The 16,017-nt window shown below is 35.9% G+C and overlaps 4 protein-coding genes and 1 long non-coding RNA gene across 7 annotated transcripts; 4 read left to right on the top strand and 1 right to left on the bottom strand.

Moving 5' to 3' along the window:
- The first annotated feature begins 344 nt into the window (after positions 1-344).
- On the top strand, positions 345-2,353 carry Tango4 (transport and golgi organization 4). The gene has a single exon (XM_043433701.1). It carries the CDS (start codon positions 874-876, stop codon positions 2,239-2,241), a length of 1,368 nt encoding a protein of 455 aa, XP_043289636.1. The 5' UTR covers positions 345-873; the 3' UTR covers positions 2,242-2,353.
- Positions 2,354-2,836: 483 nt separating this feature from the next.
- On the top strand, positions 2,837-5,835 carry NC2beta (negative cofactor 2beta). Its single transcript, XM_043433712.1, has 2 exons — positions 2,837-3,142; positions 4,530-5,835. Exon 2 carries the CDS (start codon positions 4,536-4,538, stop codon positions 5,037-5,039), a length of 504 nt encoding a protein of 167 aa, XP_043289647.1. The 5' UTR covers positions 2,837-3,142; positions 4,530-4,535; the 3' UTR covers positions 5,040-5,835.
- LOC122419274 (protein SMG9) lies at positions 5,594-9,077 on the bottom strand. 2 transcript variants are annotated; one of them, XM_043433703.1, is made up of 10 exons: positions 8,962-9,077; positions 8,589-8,804; positions 8,125-8,171; positions 7,154-7,340; positions 6,996-7,057; positions 6,761-6,815; positions 6,275-6,419; positions 6,070-6,190; positions 5,848-5,986; positions 5,594-5,734 (listed from the first exon to the last, which is right to left on the bottom strand). In XM_043433703.1, the coding sequence occupies exons 2-10, from the start codon at positions 8,747-8,749 to the stop codon at positions 5,656-5,658; spliced, it is 996 nt and encodes a 331-aa protein (XP_043289638.1). In that variant the 5' UTR covers positions 8,750-8,804; positions 8,962-9,077; the 3' UTR covers positions 5,594-5,655. The 2 variants fall into 2 exon arrangements, with proteins under 2 accessions (XP_043289638.1, XP_043289637.1); XM_043433702.1 differs by having other exon boundaries at positions 6,761-7,057.
- Positions 9,078-9,157: 80 nt separating this feature from the next.
- On the top strand, positions 9,158-9,661 carry LOC122419283 (uncharacterized). The gene is made up of 2 exons (XR_006262863.1): positions 9,158-9,244; positions 9,580-9,661. It is a non-coding gene; the product is annotated as an uncharacterized lncRNA (long non-coding RNA).
- Positions 9,662-11,714: 2,053 nt separating this feature from the next.
- Positions 11,715-15,917, top strand: LOC122419279 (ras-related protein Rac1). 2 transcript variants are annotated; one of them, XM_043433711.1, is made up of 4 exons: positions 11,715-12,364; positions 12,443-12,492; positions 14,396-14,783; positions 14,991-15,917. In XM_043433711.1, exons 2-4 carry the CDS (start codon positions 12,458-12,460, stop codon positions 15,144-15,146), a joined length of 579 nt encoding a protein of 192 aa, XP_043289646.1. In that variant the 5' UTR covers positions 11,715-12,364; positions 12,443-12,457; the 3' UTR covers positions 15,147-15,917. The 2 variants fall into 2 exon arrangements, with proteins under 2 accessions (XP_043289646.1, XP_043289645.1); XM_043433710.1 differs by having other exon boundaries at positions 12,440-12,492.
- Positions 15,918-16,017: the final 100 nt, after the last annotated feature.

Genomic DNA, 16,017 nt, shown 5'->3' with positions numbered 1-16,017 from the left:
AAAAATCTTCCTACTCTGGCGATAACAAACAGATAAGAGAAAGATTTTTTACGAAGATATATCGTGCTCTCGTGTATACGCGGAATACGATGTGGTTATAAGTCTCTCGGCATTATATAAAAATAGAAGTGTTGAAGGCGTCCTTGATGGATTATCCGATTAAGAAAATAGAGGAAAAAACTCTCATCGATCTATGAAAACGTGAGTACTTTAAAACGTAAACGTGTTATTCATTGATACTGCTTCACTAGCTTTATTCAAATTTCTCCCGCGCTCTGTAAGAATACGAGCGTTCGCGATACTTTGGGTTTGTTTATATATGAGGGAATGGCACGACTGCAAATAAAAAGAGCATAACGCTGCCGCCGCTTTGGTGACAGTGACAGAATAAAGCGTGTGTCGCGAAAAAAGCCTCCGATTTCGTATTAGATGCGATATCACATTGATCACGTTGTTGGCAAAACGTTTTTAGTGAAAATACATTATCGTGGTCTCGCTTTTTGAAACAGTTAATTGCCGAGTTCGAGGTTTCTTGAGATCGTGAACTTGGAAAAAGTTGAAGCGCCAGGCCAGCTGCATTTTCAGTGTTCGAAAGATTTGAAACAGCAGAACTTTTGTTTTTTTTTTTTTTTTCTATATTCTTACTATTCAGAACACTTCCACTCTTTTTCTAGGCCCCGAAGTACAATCGGTGCATTCGAAAAAGCTGTTTTCTTCTTTACGGAAATGTGAAACGCTGTGAAGAATAAAATTCATACATAAAGACTATACGAACGTTTATCTGAAGTTTGCCTAACCTCCAAAATCGTAGCGAAGTGGCTGTTCCAACGATCGACAATTAAAATTTAATTTATCGTTACAAAATTTGTAAACATGGAAGTTCAACGTCACTCAGTACATACGTTGGTATTTCGTTCGCTAAAACGAACGCACGATATGTTTTTAATGGATCAAAGTAATTTACCGCCGATCGATAATTCTCTGGAAAAAATAAAAAAAGCGGTTAAATCGAAAGATTATTACGGGCCGGTGCTCGATCTCGTGAAACGGAATAACAATGCACGAATGAGAATTCAGAATGAGGCTGCAGAGGATCACCCACAAGAGGAAGCTTCACCTACAGAAAGCAACACATCCGTTGTTGTTTACAACAATACAAGTTCCAATAGCGTAGTCACTTCGTCGATGCCGCAGTCGAACGCAACGACAACTAATTCCATGGTGATGGCACAGAAAAAGTCGCATTCCATTGCCAAACCAAAGTGGCATGCACCATGGAAACTTTATAGAGTTATTAGTGGGCATCTGGGATGGGTACGTTGTTGCGCAGTGGAGCCTGGAAATGAGTGGTTTGCAACGGGTTCTGCAGACAGAGTGATCAAAATATGGGATATGGCAAGTGGAAAACTCAAAGTATCCCTCACCGGACACATAAGTACCGTACGGGGGTTGGCATTCTCACAAAGGCATCCCTATCTCTTTTCATGCGGCGAAGATCGTCAAGTCAAATGTTGGGATTTGGAGTACAACAAGGTGATAAGACACTACCATGGACACTTGTCTGCTGTTTATTCCATGGCTCTACATCCTAATATAGACGTTTTAGTAACTGCCGGACGTGACTCGACCGCAAGAATCTGGGATATGAGAACCAAAGCTAATATACATACTTTGGTGGGCCACACGAACACGGTAGCTAGCGTTATCTGTCAAGAGGTAGAGCCGCAAATAATAACAGGAAGCCATGATTGTACAATACGTCTCTGGGACTTGGCAGCTGGCAAATCAAGAGGAACCCTCACCAATCATAAAAAAAGTGTTCGAGCAGTCGTATTTCATCCTACGGTTTATATGTTTGCTTCTGCTTCTCCAGACAACATCAAACAGTGGAAAGGTCCTGAAGGCAAATTTATTCAGAACTTGTCTGGACACAATGCTATTGTTAATTGTCTGGGAGTCAACTCGGACGGAGTTCTCGTGTCAGGTGCAGACAATGGCACGATGTACCTCTGGGACTGGAGAACCGGGTACAATTTCCAACGCCTCCAAGCCCCTGTTCAACCTGGCTCAATGGATAGCGAAGCTGGTATTTTCAGCATCACTTTTGACATGTCCGGCACCAGAATGATCACCACTGAAGCCGATAAAACTATAAAAATGTACAAGGAAGATGATGAAGCCAGTGAAGAAACTCATCCTGTCAACTGGAAACCTGACATCATCAAGAGAAGAAAGTTCTAATTCAATCTCAAAATTTCCAATAAAAACCAGCCAAAATCAATGAGAATTCCTCGTGTTCTAATTTTTGTACATAAAAAACCGACATTTGCTGAATAAAGTTTTTGTGTAATTATTCTTTGTTTTCATTAAAATAGAATTACATTTCACGGAAAACTTTCAAATTTTTCTCAAACATGTTCGAGGAAACATTGAACCCAGTTGTTTAAAAAAAAATTCGATTTATAATTGCAATCTTTTATTCCCATCTCGATCTCATTTTCATTCGCGGTTCTAATGTCATTCAATCTCAGTGTGCGACATACGTGAGAAACGTATGCTGCTTGTAAATTTTCATTATGAAAATAAATGGTTCAATTTTGTTTAAACCAATAATAATTGTATGATGTTAAGCTTTTATGCCAAGGATTTATTAATTGAGAAATTTTTAAGGTTCACTGCTGCGAAGAAATATAGACTACTTCATTATTAAATTAATATTATTCGATACTCAATATGCACTCGATAATAATATTCATAATGGATACATATGTATACAAAGTCAGAGCATTATTCCTCAGCTGAGTCAGCAGGGTCGACAGTGTCACAGTGTCGACACACTCATTGGACGGTGGTCATAACAACATGGCCGTCAGAAAACACTCTTTTTATTTTAACTGAATTCCAAACTTCATAAAGTAGTTGGTTGCGTAAATTGTACCATTATTCAATATTTTAAATAAAAACAAAGAAATCAAACGTAATATTTGAAGGAAATAAAACCTTCACGATTTTTGTGTAATTCATTTCTGCTGATTTGTAAAAATTTCAAGGTTATACTGCTCCGTTTAACCTCAACAAACTCACGAATCAATACAATATTGATCTTGTGGATTTAATCGAATAATTTTGGCCATCACAAACGGTGAGCACAAATTTTGATTGGCCACTCATTTTTCTCTCAGTTCATTTATTCTAATAAATTTTTTTTGGTGTTTCATCGCTCAGTTTTCTAATCTGTCATTAAAGGTCAATTCAAATGCAGAGGAACATAAAGTTGCAATCAATACTTGAACTATATCAAATTCATTTTTAATAATAATAGTGACAATCTTCATGTAGTGAAAAAAATTTTCTGCTATAGAAGTAGCATTGTGTTTACTATGTGTGATCATGTACTAGCTTTCGTTGTTTAATTTTCCTAAATATTCTCCCACGAGCTAAACCTTCCTTATTAGTTTTTAAAAATAATTTTCCTAATTTTACGAAAACAGCAACAAAATCTTTGATTTTTCCCTTGCAGTGCTTACAAGCAGTAGTATTAATTTATCACGATAATCCAAAAATATTTTTACGAGGAGTGAAACACTTGATACAAAAAATTAGAATTGAATCTAGAAAAAAATTTTAATATTTTACAAATATGCTTGTCTTTCACAATTCAAATTTTAATATCAATCAATCCACTTTTTAGCCTAATAAACAAGAAATTCAAAAATTGAGTAAAATAAGTTTTGAGTCCACTTATTAACCAATATAAACTATGTAATGTTTAAACTATTCATATTGCCATTTTGCCAGAAAAAAAATAAACAAAAATTATATCCGAATTAAGAAATGAAAAATTTGATCAAAATATTGATATTTAATGTTTTAAGGAAGTTGAAGCGATATATATAGGACATCATACGAAAAATACATTAGATTTTATTATTCCAAATTAATAAATTGAAAATTTACGTGAATATCTTCTTGAACAGCGCTGAATTATGTGTGAAAAATTTGGAGAGGTTTCACCGCCTGTAAATCGAGATATTCATTGTTGAAAATGACAAGGTTAAACATGGGCTCTTATGAAAGCTTTCAAAAAATTGCTAACTTCAACAATAAATATCTCAATTTCACGACGGTGAATCATCGACATATCCCACCAGAAGTTTAATACTGTCTTAAGCTTTCTGTTTAAAAAATTTTAATGTGCAAAGTTGGAAAATAGTTTTAACATAAGATACGCTTCAACCTCCTTAAATATGTTTAATATTTTTCAAATTTCCATGCTGTCTAAATCTATCATGAAATGATGATCCGATTAGTGGAGAAACTGTTGCAGGAAAATATATTTTTTCATATTGTAACAATGCGACTGTTTTTCATAAAATCGATTAAATTTGCTTCGACAGCTTTTTTAAATTCTAATCCTTGTCGATGGAAATATTATTGTTGGAAAGAAATATTTTTTTTGTACAAAGGTACGAATTTTCATAATAATAGAAATAACAAAAAAAACAGTATGTACATAATGAGATTTTCAGCAAAAAATGGCATCAGCAGCCATGTCGCCAACGGAGGACGACGAGTTGACGCTTCCCCGGGCCTCGATCAACAAAATGATCAAAGAGATATTGCCTCACGTCCGAGTTGCCAACGAATCCCGCGAACTTATTCTCAACTGCTGCACAGAATTCATACATCTGCTCTCATCTGAAGCGAACGAGATCTGCAACCAGAAACAAAAAAAAACTATAAATGCTGAACACATACTTCAAGCATTGGAAAAGTTGGGTTTCGGTGATTACAGCGCCGAAGCAGAAGCCGTTCTCAGGGATTGCAAAGCTGTTGCAGCGAAGCGTCGACGCCAAAGCACGAGATTAGAAAATTTAGGAATACCAGAGGAGGAATTATTGCGACAACAACAAGAACTTTTTGCAAAAGCCAGAGAAGAACAAGCAGTCGCCGAGCAACAACAGTGGCAACAACTTCAGGCTGTCGCCCAAATGGCATCCATGCAACAAGTTGACAGCGAACAAGAGGATTACTCTTAGATCTTCTAACGAAAGAAAAAAAGACCCATTTTTGAAAAGGCACGAAACTGTCCTGGACGTTCAATGATTTTTGTAATATCGTGACAGTCTCTCAACATGTTCCTGGTGCTAATATTCAGATGGTGGAGTTCGCATCACTGGAAAGTAGCCCATTTTATTCATATCCCAATATTTCTGCCCATTCAGGTGGTCACAGACTTGATTTTTTTTCAACTATCTCTTACAAACTCAAGGATCACATTTAATTAGGAGAATGTGATTAATTTGAATACTACAGAATGGAACGAAGATTCTTTGTTACTTCCAATGTTGCAATCTTCAATATCTAATATTATGAAGAAAACGAATTTCATGTACCGCGAAACATGTGAATATTCGAGAGAAAGACAGATCCGAACACAAAATGAAAGAAGCCCAATTTAAATCGAAAAGTAAAAGCTTGTCAATTAATTGATTCAACTTTTTGAGGCTCAGTGGAGAATCTCCCGTTGGGATTACTCGCGATATGATATCTCGAAGTTCTCTGGATAAACTTTACCTCAATCGATGAGTTGAATCGACAGTGACGAAAAATTCCAATCGCAATGGTGTAATGTAAGAATCGGACGATGCCGTTTCATGGCATGAGCCTTCCGTATTCCAGGGAAAGATGACTTTTTTTTATGGCCTCCATTACTTTCGAAACATAATGATACCTGGAGAACGAAGAGGATTTTATGTAATGTAATTATAACACCAATGAAATTACCAGGAAGGAAATAATTGAATAAATTCATGGATTAGTTTTTTTACAATATTTATTACTAACCAATTTTTCTCCGTGAGCGCCGAGGGGGTCATGGAATTTCGCGAAACACCATGTATCTTTTTACGCAATTCTTCGATTAACTCGTTTCTTGCTTTTTCGTCAAATTTCAGTTGTTCGTTTGCCCAACTCGTTGACTCGTCTGCATCATATGTGAAAAAAACATTGATATTGTAAATGAAGAAAAACGCGCTACAATCGTAACCGTATTTTCATCTTAATTACCATCCAAATTAATATTTGGTATTAGAAATAAATTGAATTGCAGATCGACCGAATTCGAGTTCATGTGCAAACCACTTCGAGTTTGTAATCTCGAAGTAGCAAATGCTCTGCTATAAAAATCCTGAAAAAACATTCATCCGATTTTAATTATTTTGTTCGTCGATTTATACATGTTGGATCCAAGTGAACGTTTGAATATATTTACTCTCATCGTTTCCAATGTACTCGGCAAAAAATCGTGAATTTCTGCTTTATTCTGAAGGAATAAAATATGAGGGTAGTATTCGACGTAATCTTGGTCCATGTTCGTCGTGGATGAAGGTTTCAGCATTTCAGCGGTTTGAAGAAATCTGTAAGTACCTTAAATATAAAAATTTCCAAAAAGAAAACGACAACCTTCATTTTGAAATTAAACCCTCAAAGCATATTAAGAGATCTATCGAGAAAACTTGTAGATTTTCAGTCTCTCCATTTCCCTAATGCAATTGGTAAAACTGTTGCGATTCAATATCTGACTGAACGAAAATAGTACTTTGGATCCTATCAAAACAAGAATATTCGAAAGAAAATGACTTTTTAATTCAATTTTTTTTTATCTTTACGTTTAATTGAAAAAGTCGAAAAATTCATCTATTTGATTCCATCGTAAATTCATACTTTACAAAAAATATTGATTCAAATTTGTGATTACCTCACCAAATTGGGATCTACAAACCAGTCCTGTACGAATATAATAACGTGACAGACTGAAAATAAAAATGCGACGAATTGCAACGACTGAAGTTCCAGGTTACTTTCGATGTTAGCAAAATCAGTTGAATTTTTTTTCTGATCATAGGTAGCGGAGTGATCGATTACAGATGCGGAAAGTATGGGTTGTGTGTCTAAATATATAACTCTGTTTTTAGTCACGTAGAAATCAATACCGCTCGTGCAATTAGCGCCGCTCTCATGATGCGAAAGTTTTTGTGCCGCAAAAATATTCGACCTGCATCAAGGCAAAAACGTGGAAAAAAGGTTATTATAAATAAACCCTTAACACCCATTACCATAAAGAGAAAAAACGTTCTAATAATATACTCACGCATAATTCGACGTTAAAAGAGAAAGGATCGTCGATTTTCCAACACCTTGGGGTCCCAATACCCCAACAACCAAAAAGTCCTGTTGATCGTACAAATAATCCAATGGATTTTCACACAGTTGCATACTTTCATCCATAAATTTGATGCAGTTCGTCATCTCGATGCAATTCGATATCAATTTGCGTGCTGTAATTATTTTGAAACTTACATTATTCATTCCAACAACCAAACGATAAAATTATATTAAATTTTGTTCAAACGTCCTGAAGAAATTTTTTTTTTCAAATATGAATGAAAGATCACTAGTTAATTTTTTCAAAAGCAATAGTACTTGATTTCGTTACTAGCTCGATATTGAAAAAAAATTAACTTATTTGATTCGCTAATAACTATATTAAGCCAAATGTAAAATGCATTGATGAATTAATGATTAGTTATATTAAATGTGCAGCTTGTTTGGTAAATTGGCCCTTGAAGTACAAGTTCTGCTTTTTAAACGACTAGAGTTTCACAACACACACTTGAGGCCCTGTTGGGCCCAACATCTTACAGGTCGAAATCTGCATTGGAACGTTAATCGATCACTTTTTCATGCACTTTTCAGATCGCATTTTTACAGAAAATATTTTGGAATGTTTGAAACGCTTCATTGCTGCACAAAATTTCTTTGGTAGATTTATTTAGTTTGAATTAAACAATGCAATAATTTTGCTCCAATATGTCATTAAGGTCCTTCTTTTCAACTGTTTCTATGTTAAAAATAGTTAATATTGAAGATCAAAATAATTCTGCAGTGATTTCCAACTCTTTTCCAATGAAACAAAACATTCCAATCATATCGATCTTTCAAGACAAAAAACCATTTTTAAAATAGCAAACGTTTCAATTTGACAACTATCTTCATTTAATGTATATCGGACCCAAAATATCAAGGGTCAATATAATTTATTTACGAATATGTCTTACGCACGTTCCAGGCTTTTGGCTGAGGTGTTCGCTTGAGTTTCAGTTTCTTTTCTAAAATTAAATGAAGTTTTGTAAGAAGATGCACATGTAAGCAATAGAATATAAATATTACAAAATCATAATACAAGATCTAGAGATAAATAGAGTCTTGATACCACGTAGTAACAAGGAGTATATCTTATTAACTCTGAGATTTGCAGGATCTTCATCATACAATGATAATTTAACATGCGTTTCTTAGCTGACTATTCCAAAATTACATGTGTACAGCATTTTCATGTATACTGAGCCTAATGTATGAATTTCTAATACCCTTTCCAAACAGATTAAAAAATTGAAGAATGCTATTAACAAAAACTTTCTAGGTCAAATATGATACCAATAAATTTTGACTACATACAAATAGAAAATCAAAACTCAATGGATACTCTAGACCCATACTATGTCAGAAAAATATTCAGTATATACTTGACTCCATTGCGCTGACTAGGTGATACAGCACGGCTTTCTCCTTCCCTAGTTTTCAAAATAAATGTAGGTCTTTCTGCAACTTTTATGGACAACCTTCCATCGTGGTCTTTTGCCTCAGAATCTTTCAAGCTTGAAGAACCCATTTTTCGTGAACTCATCTTGGTATCTCTTGCACATAACTTTTGCGTACAACACCTGTGCCTTTGAATTTGTCTGTAAACAATGTTATCACGTCGTCGCAACCTCAAAATATCTTACAATTTTGTTTTCTCCAATTCTTAAAGAATCGAGATTGTATGAAATCCAAAATGGAAGTTAACTGCTGCAGTGTTTGCACCTAATCGGTCAACACTGTTTTTGTAAACTTTACCTCTCCTCGGTTGATTGATCAAATCGGTGAGTGTTTCATAAAGTTTTTAGAGGTTATAAAAAAACAGCTCAAACAGCTGTAGGGTCGTCATGGAGACTGAACTGAAGATAGCAAAGTATCATGTTTTTCTTTATTCTTTTTCACACTTTTTACACACCGGATCGCGTCTTACGCGACGAACTTCAGTTGGGATAAAAGTGACACTTGTGAAAAAATACAGGAATCATGTGTTACGATGTTTTTAATTTGCGATTTAAAAATATTACAAATTATTTTTGACAAAGTAAACGAAAAACAGCATACTCAATTTATTTCGAAATTTGAAAATCAGTATACTACTAAAAGAAATAAATTTGCAATCGTTATTGTTATAGTTTGAATACGATTTCTAAAATGATGCTGAAGTTTGCAACGTTGAAGTCCAAAGAAATGATCTAAAAAAAGCCTTCAATAATTCCAGTAATTTTCCAATTTCGTTCCGTGTCGAATTTGCAATTCGTAGTTTTTCAACCTGCACCGATACTTCACGAAACAAAAAAATTGATAAATTACAAATGTTTTTTTTCGTTCATTTCGTCGGACTCCAACGTTGTAAACTTCAGCGCCGTTTTCTGAAAGATGAACACCTGAAAAAACAATACTGTGATGAACTAAATACGTGTATTTCATGTTGAACAAACTGAACTTAAAATGCCTTGTATTAGTAGAAATATCAAGAAATTTTATTTACATCCTCCGCTGATAAATACAATCTTCTACAAACTTCAGTGATGGGTATATCAGAAACAGGAGGAATGCCTCCGGGTACTTGTTGAATATTATCTAATGAATATTGATCAGTAATTGTCCTTATATCATCGAGGTCAGGAGTCATAAGCATGTTTATGGCAGGATAAATGATGAAGATAAAAACTGCGCCAGCTGTTAATGCCCATATGGGCATGGCAACTGCCCAATACTTCAGCGGCAAATAAGTGAGACTAAGCTTTTTGTCCAGAAATTCCTCTGGCACCACAGCCCAAACTAGATAGAGGAAAAAAAGCATGTTCGATCCAATGTACAGTGCATAACCATAGACTGATCTTGGTCTGTAAGGTGCTGGAGTGTGCTCCGACATATTAATTAACGATTATGAAAAACTGAGTTGTGTAGAAATTTCAGGGATGTTGATTTTTGAGAAATTTTGTATTCGAAAATCTTGCTTCAAATTTTCAAGGATGGTCATAGGCAGGTGCTGGTGGTCCAAATTTTTCCATAGTTTCGGTCACGAGTATGAGACTTTCAAAAAAAGAAGTCAGTCCGACTCGAACTTTACGGGCTTCTTGACCACAGAATTTTCTGCAATCAAATCTCCAAATAAAACGTAAATTCATAATACACATGCGGTCACACGATATGCTTACACTTTCAAAAAGTTTTCCTCCAAGGAAAGATTTTTTTTGACACCGCTTCTTTTCGGCTCACTATCGACTCTCAATACTTGAAAAGCTATTTCGGCTTCTCGTGATGTTGGAAAAGGAATCGACACATTTCTATGCACCAGCTAAGGTTATGTATTCGTTAATATAAAATCGCAATGTTCGGAATGATTGTTCGAAAAGGATACACATCGATTTCGCTCATCGCAGTGATTTTTTGGCTAGTTCATCAGATTTATTATTTATCTACATTATGGAAAATTAATTTATCACTAAACGCTTTTTTTCGACAAAAACAATGTCTGTACACAAGTCTGTACACATGGAAGATTAATCTAAAAACCTTGTGTACAGATGTATAGTCTATGTCATTATTATGTACACACGAGTTTGGTTAGATACTCGCCAAAAAAAAATTATTTGAATTTTTTATTATTTCTATTTTTTAGGAATAATTTATGCAGATATTTGACACTGCTATTATAATTTTTGATATAATAGTTTGTTAAGAAAAAGTTTTCTAATTACGTACTACTCACCATATCCGTACAATATAAATTTTTATTATTATCAGCGGACCATTTTTTTTGAAAATTTTAGACGTAAATGTTGACTGTTCACGAGTTGTAGCAACAATAAAAAAAAAAACAAAAAAATTAATCGTAAAATTTCTTTGTCCAGCATACAGAACTCAAGTGAATTCTCGTATCACTAGAAGATATTAGATCATTTTTTTCCCCCAAAAAATTGTAGTTCGCGGTGTGCGAAAACATTATCAAACGTCATAATGTTAATAAAAATTTGGTTTCGTCAAAATTGTTTCAGAGCTTTTAGATTTTAGATTCGAAGGACTGCGTGCCGTGCCCGCTACGTTCAGTTTTCTCATTAGCTGTTTAGCTGATATTGTTATAAAACAAAGAAAAATCTTTTTGCTGGCATATAACCTCTCGAAAATGGTGCAAACAAAAAACATCTCGTTTCTGTTAAGAATTCATCTATAAATTTGTTTTTAAAGTCGAGCATTTCAGGAGCATGCATTATGTGTGAACATGAATAATATAAATCGAGTGGTAAACGCTTTATTTTCAAGTAGGTATTTGTCTCGTGAGAGTAAATTAGTATACCCGTCTGGTGGCGTCATCTGCAGTACAGAAAGTGAAAAATATCATTCCCTCTCTGCTAATAATCGGATGGGTTGGCTTTGGCTCTATTGGGGGGATTGGGGGCTTGATACACAATTTTTAACATATACATAGAGATTACAATCCCACTCCCTCTAGAATCGTCCCATGTGTGCATACATGATTTGTATTGGTACTAGCCATTGCCGCTTTTCTGTCGTAGTATCCTAAGTGTAAGCATACAAGTACCGCCCTTTTTATCCTCCTTCGTTGTTGCATACGGCCACCGCGACGTTTTTTCCTTCCCCGCTGCGTGTGTATACTGGTAATACGCGGCGAATAAGAGAGAATTATAAGAGTGTTAGAAAGAGAACACGGTCGTGGTCTGCTAAAACAGAACGCAAAACATTCATCGCGGTTTTTTCTGTGAAACTGAAAGAGAGAGAGAGAGAGAGAACGATAAAAAGTTGCAAATAGAGAATTCTACCCTGCCAACCTTGCATATCTTCATAAGTGTGTGTGAGAATACTACGTGTACAAATATACAGTCTATCGATATATGTTTTACACTCGCTCGCGCGCCATACTTGCCGAAGGAAGGGACCGAGTAAGCGAGCGAAATATACGGGAAGACTCTGGACACAAACTCGTCATCGGAGTCGTGATATCAGAGTGTGAATCAAACGTTTATAGTATATAAATACAGCTATATCGAGTTTACAGTCGAAGAATCATCGACAAGTGTAATACTTTATCGCATTTTTTTTCGATCGAAGTTCAGTTGAAATTGTGAGTTAGCCACCGGAAAGGTGAGACGTTCGAGAGTGGTGAAGTGTTTGAGCAAAGAAAGACTGAAGAACGAAGGTGCGTGAGAAATATACAAGGTGGACAAAATTTACAGTTCAAAAGTGTGAAGACGATTGGTATTTTTTTTCACAGCAGAGATAGGACTTGAGGATGCAGGCGATTAAATGCGTTGTTGTAGGCGACGGGTGAGTCGATGAAAAACATTCTCTTAGTATTTTTTTTCCTTCGAAATATATCTTCCAAAATGTTTCGAGAAATCTAGCGGAAAGGGTTGAGGGAATCCAATTCTGTACGTCGAGAGTTGGACGCAACGATAAGATACGATAGGACGAGCCCAACCACGATTGGGTCGAACTGTAGGATTGTTCCACCTCCGTTATCAAGTATTTCGAAGATTACAAAAACGATCCCCGTACTCGAATTTTGTTAAAAAACACTTTTGATTCGTCGCTCGCTAGAATTATCGATAAAAGGTTGCAGCCTTACTATATTCCTTCTTTCAAATACTCGCATGTTATGCGAGTCAAATTTATCGACACGCTCTTCGTGGGTGTCTCATCACGGGCGTGTCGAAAATGCCGCCCGTGAAGCTCGAAGGTTTTCGAAAGGCACGAGCGTTATTCTTAGTTTTACTGTTCAATGGATTATTGACAAATAAAATATTTCCAAACAGCTAATTCTCCGAATTGGAACAAGTTTGAACGGAACAAAAGATGAATGAAAATTCACTCGTGACAGGATGTGTAATTTATCTCGTGGAGGGACGACGCTGCCAGCGTTCGATAAATAACCCCCTGCCCTCTTTGTGCATATCTCCCGCAGCGTTTCATCCCTTTTTAATCCTTTTCCTTAAAGTATAATAGTCGTTAGCTTTTGGGCTTTCTTGGATTAAAAAGATGCATGCATTAACTTTTAGTCTACGTGCGAGGCCAACTCCACAGGTTGAATTTGTAAGCCCGTGGAATTATGGTTTTTTTTTCAACTCGAATTGGCACTCGAATCCTCTTTTGAGGTTACGTTCGCTATATACGTTAAGGCTAAGGCTGTCAATCTATTAAATTAGGACACCCTGCAGGTCTCAACAAATGAATTATCGGTCTTTATGACCTAAAAATAAAGTAGATACACTTCAATAGCGAAGTCTTAATTACTTTTTCCATACGATAATACGATACGAATTGAAATGTATATTCTTTCAGTGGCGCTAGAAAATTATTTATTTTCGTCGTTGCAGCACACAGACTCATTGTGTCAAATTTGGGGTACAATTTGTTCGTACAACGTGAATTGCACTTTTTTGACAAAGGATTAATTCCTCTCGCAAGAAGTTTAATAATTGCTTTCAAAGTTTTCGAGCGGAAGAGCGTCTGATATATAGTCCGAGGAACAATTTGTACGTTTCCCGTACAAAAAATGAATTTCCGGTCACCCTAATTGGAACCACGGGATTATCGCCCTATTCTCGTTACATTAGTGCAATTGATATTGATCCGAATTCAGTTTAGTTTCGCAGAGTTTGTGCTTGCTTTATTTTTCTTGTGTAAACAAAAAAACAATGAAAATGCAAACAACGAACGTATGTTGGACTATTCGTATTCAATAACTGTATATTTAGTTTATAATTGGCTGTAAAAGGCACGAGCTAATTACGAATGAAATTCGTGAAATTCAAATTAGTTCTGCACGACAAATAATCTCGTTACACCAAAGTCATTGTTCCTGATCACAATTCCTTCGGACTAAAAACTTTTTACAATTTACATAACTCCAATGAAATTCTCAAATCATGACTCGAACTCATTAGAAACTCAACTAACGAGCTCTAGCGAAAACTAGTTTACTGCCAATTATCCAAGCTTCAACGAGGTTGCAAATAAAAGTGTTCCGATGAAAAATTTGAAATAATTTTTGCCAATAAAATTCTTGTCTTTTGTTGAGACTCAATTTTGAATTCTCGAGAGTCAGTAACCTTCGACTCATCAATTTTTTCGTCATCAACCTACCTGTGCGACGAAAAGAATCAGGATCGTTTTATTTTTAAAAAAATGCTGTTTTCATCTTTTAAATTGCAATAATGTTTCTTTGCAGTGCGGTCGGTAAAACATGCCTTCTCATCAGTTACACAACGAATGCGTTTCCCGGCGAATACATACCCACCGTATTCGATAACTATTCGGCCAACGTGATGGTCGATGGAAAACCCATAAATCTTGGATTATGGGATACCGCGGGTCAAGAAGATTACGACAGGCTGAGGCCCCTTTCGTACCCGCAAACCGACGTATTCCTCATTTGTTTTTCGCTCGTTAATCCTGCCAGTTTTGAGAACGTACGTGCCAAATGGTATCCAGAAGTTCGTCATCACTGTCCGTCGACTCCGATTATTCTCGTCGGTACTAAGCTCGATCTTCGCGAGGACAAGGAAACTATCGAGAAGCTCAAAGACAAAAAACTCGCACCGATCACGTATCCTCAGGTTCGTAAAAAAAAAAAAAAAAAAAAAAAAAATAATTCCCTTCCATTTGTTTATTTACGTAGAGTTTGTGCGCAATTGACATTTTTCGTTCCTAAAGTCGTGATTGCGTTGATAATAAAGATTTGAGCCTCCTTGGCGAGCGTGTGACCTAATTTCAAAGAAATGAGCTTTTTTATTGAATGGGTTTTTTTTCAATGCTCGTTACAGGGTCTGGCAATGGCGAAAGAAATCGTAGCAGTGAAGTACCTAGAGTGTTCGGCTCTGACGCAAAAAGGTTTAAAAACTGTATTTGACGAAGCGATAAGGGCCGTTCTTTGCCCGATTTGTCCGGTCAAACCCAAGCGCAAATGTTGCCTCCTATAATATTAATTTTTTGCGAAGAACGAAGAGATTGGAGAAAGAAAAGAAGTAAAGCTTAAACGAGTCAACACTATCGACAAGAAATAAAGAGAAGGAGGGAGGGAGAGAAGCCGAAACATCTACGAGATCTACTACATCGATATATAATGGGGTCGGATATGGGTTCAATCTTTTCTCGTGATGGGAGGGGACTGAAGAGAAAAGAAGAAAATCCAACTCGTTTCCGCACCGGCTAATTCGCATCTTTCATTCCTCATGAAGATTTTTTTCAACATCGATCGAACTTCCTTCATCCCTCATCGATGTACAGTTCCTGCTCGAAGAGAGGAGAGAAAGAATAATAAATTTGAATCAAAGGGGTAGAGAGTAAGAAAAGACAAAAGTTATGAAGAAGGTTTTGCAAAAAATGAATATTGCACAGAAATTGCAAAAACGCACAACGCATTGTGAAACAGTAAGATATTGCCGAAGAAGTGAATAACGATTAACGAACAAGACATTCGAGAGGATACCGGAACAACGGGAACGAAAGTGTTGGCAGGAAAAATATTCAAGCAGACGCGTAAATAGCAACAAGGAGAAAGAATATGTTAAGAGTTTGAAGCTATCGGACGTTTTCAATGAGAGAAATATTCAATCATCGCTCGGCCCCCAAAATAAAAAAGGAAAATTAACAAAAATATACGTAGTCGCGTCTCGATGGCGACTTTAAAATTCATGTCGTCTTAATCATTTGTGGTTTAACAAGTAAAAATTAAAAAAAAAAAAAAAAAACGTCGATTTTGATGCCTCGAAAACAAATTACGAAAGATTGTCGGTAAAAGATCGTATGAATGCGTGAATAAATGCGAGAGAGAGAAGCCAAAATATGAAT

This window comes from Venturia canescens, chromosome 1, assembly GCF_019457755.1.
Source record: "Venturia canescens isolate UGA chromosome 1, ASM1945775v1, whole genome shotgun sequence".
NCBI classification, from domain to species: domain Eukaryota; kingdom Metazoa; phylum Arthropoda; class Insecta; order Hymenoptera; family Ichneumonidae; genus Venturia; species Venturia canescens.
Note: the sequence above shows the minus strand (reverse complement) of the source record. Positions and strands in the feature narration are given on the sequence as shown.

Coding starts and splice junctions, on each gene's coding strand:
- LOC122419274 (XM_043433702.1), bottom strand. CDS start 8,749: ATGAGTTCACGAAAAATGGGTTCTTCAAGCTTGAAAGATTCTGAGGCA. Junction 6,420..6,760: donor GTAGATCCCAATTTGGTGAG/GTAATCACAAAT, acceptor AGGTACTTACAG/ATTTCTTCAAACCGCTGAAA. Junction 5,735..5,847: donor GCGCTCACGGAGAAAAATTG/GTTAGTAATAAA, acceptor TTCGTTCTCCAG/GTATCATTATGTTTCGAAAG.
- NC2beta (XM_043433712.1), top strand. CDS start 4,536: ATGGCATCAGCAGCCATGTCGCCAACGGAGGACGACGAGTTGACGCTT.
- LOC122419279 (XM_043433711.1), top strand. CDS start 12,458: ATGCAGGCGATTAAATGCGTTGTTGTAGGCGACGG. Junction 12,493..14,395: donor TGCGTTGTTGTAGGCGACGG/GTGAGTCGATGA, acceptor GTTTCTTTGCAG/TGCGGTCGGTAAAACATGCC. Junction 14,784..14,990: donor CACCGATCACGTATCCTCAG/GTTCGTAAAAAA, acceptor TGCTCGTTACAG/GGTCTGGCAATGGCGAAAGA.
- Tango4 (XM_043433701.1), top strand. CDS start 874: ATGGAAGTTCAACGTCACTCAGTACATACGTTGGTATTTCGTTCGCTA.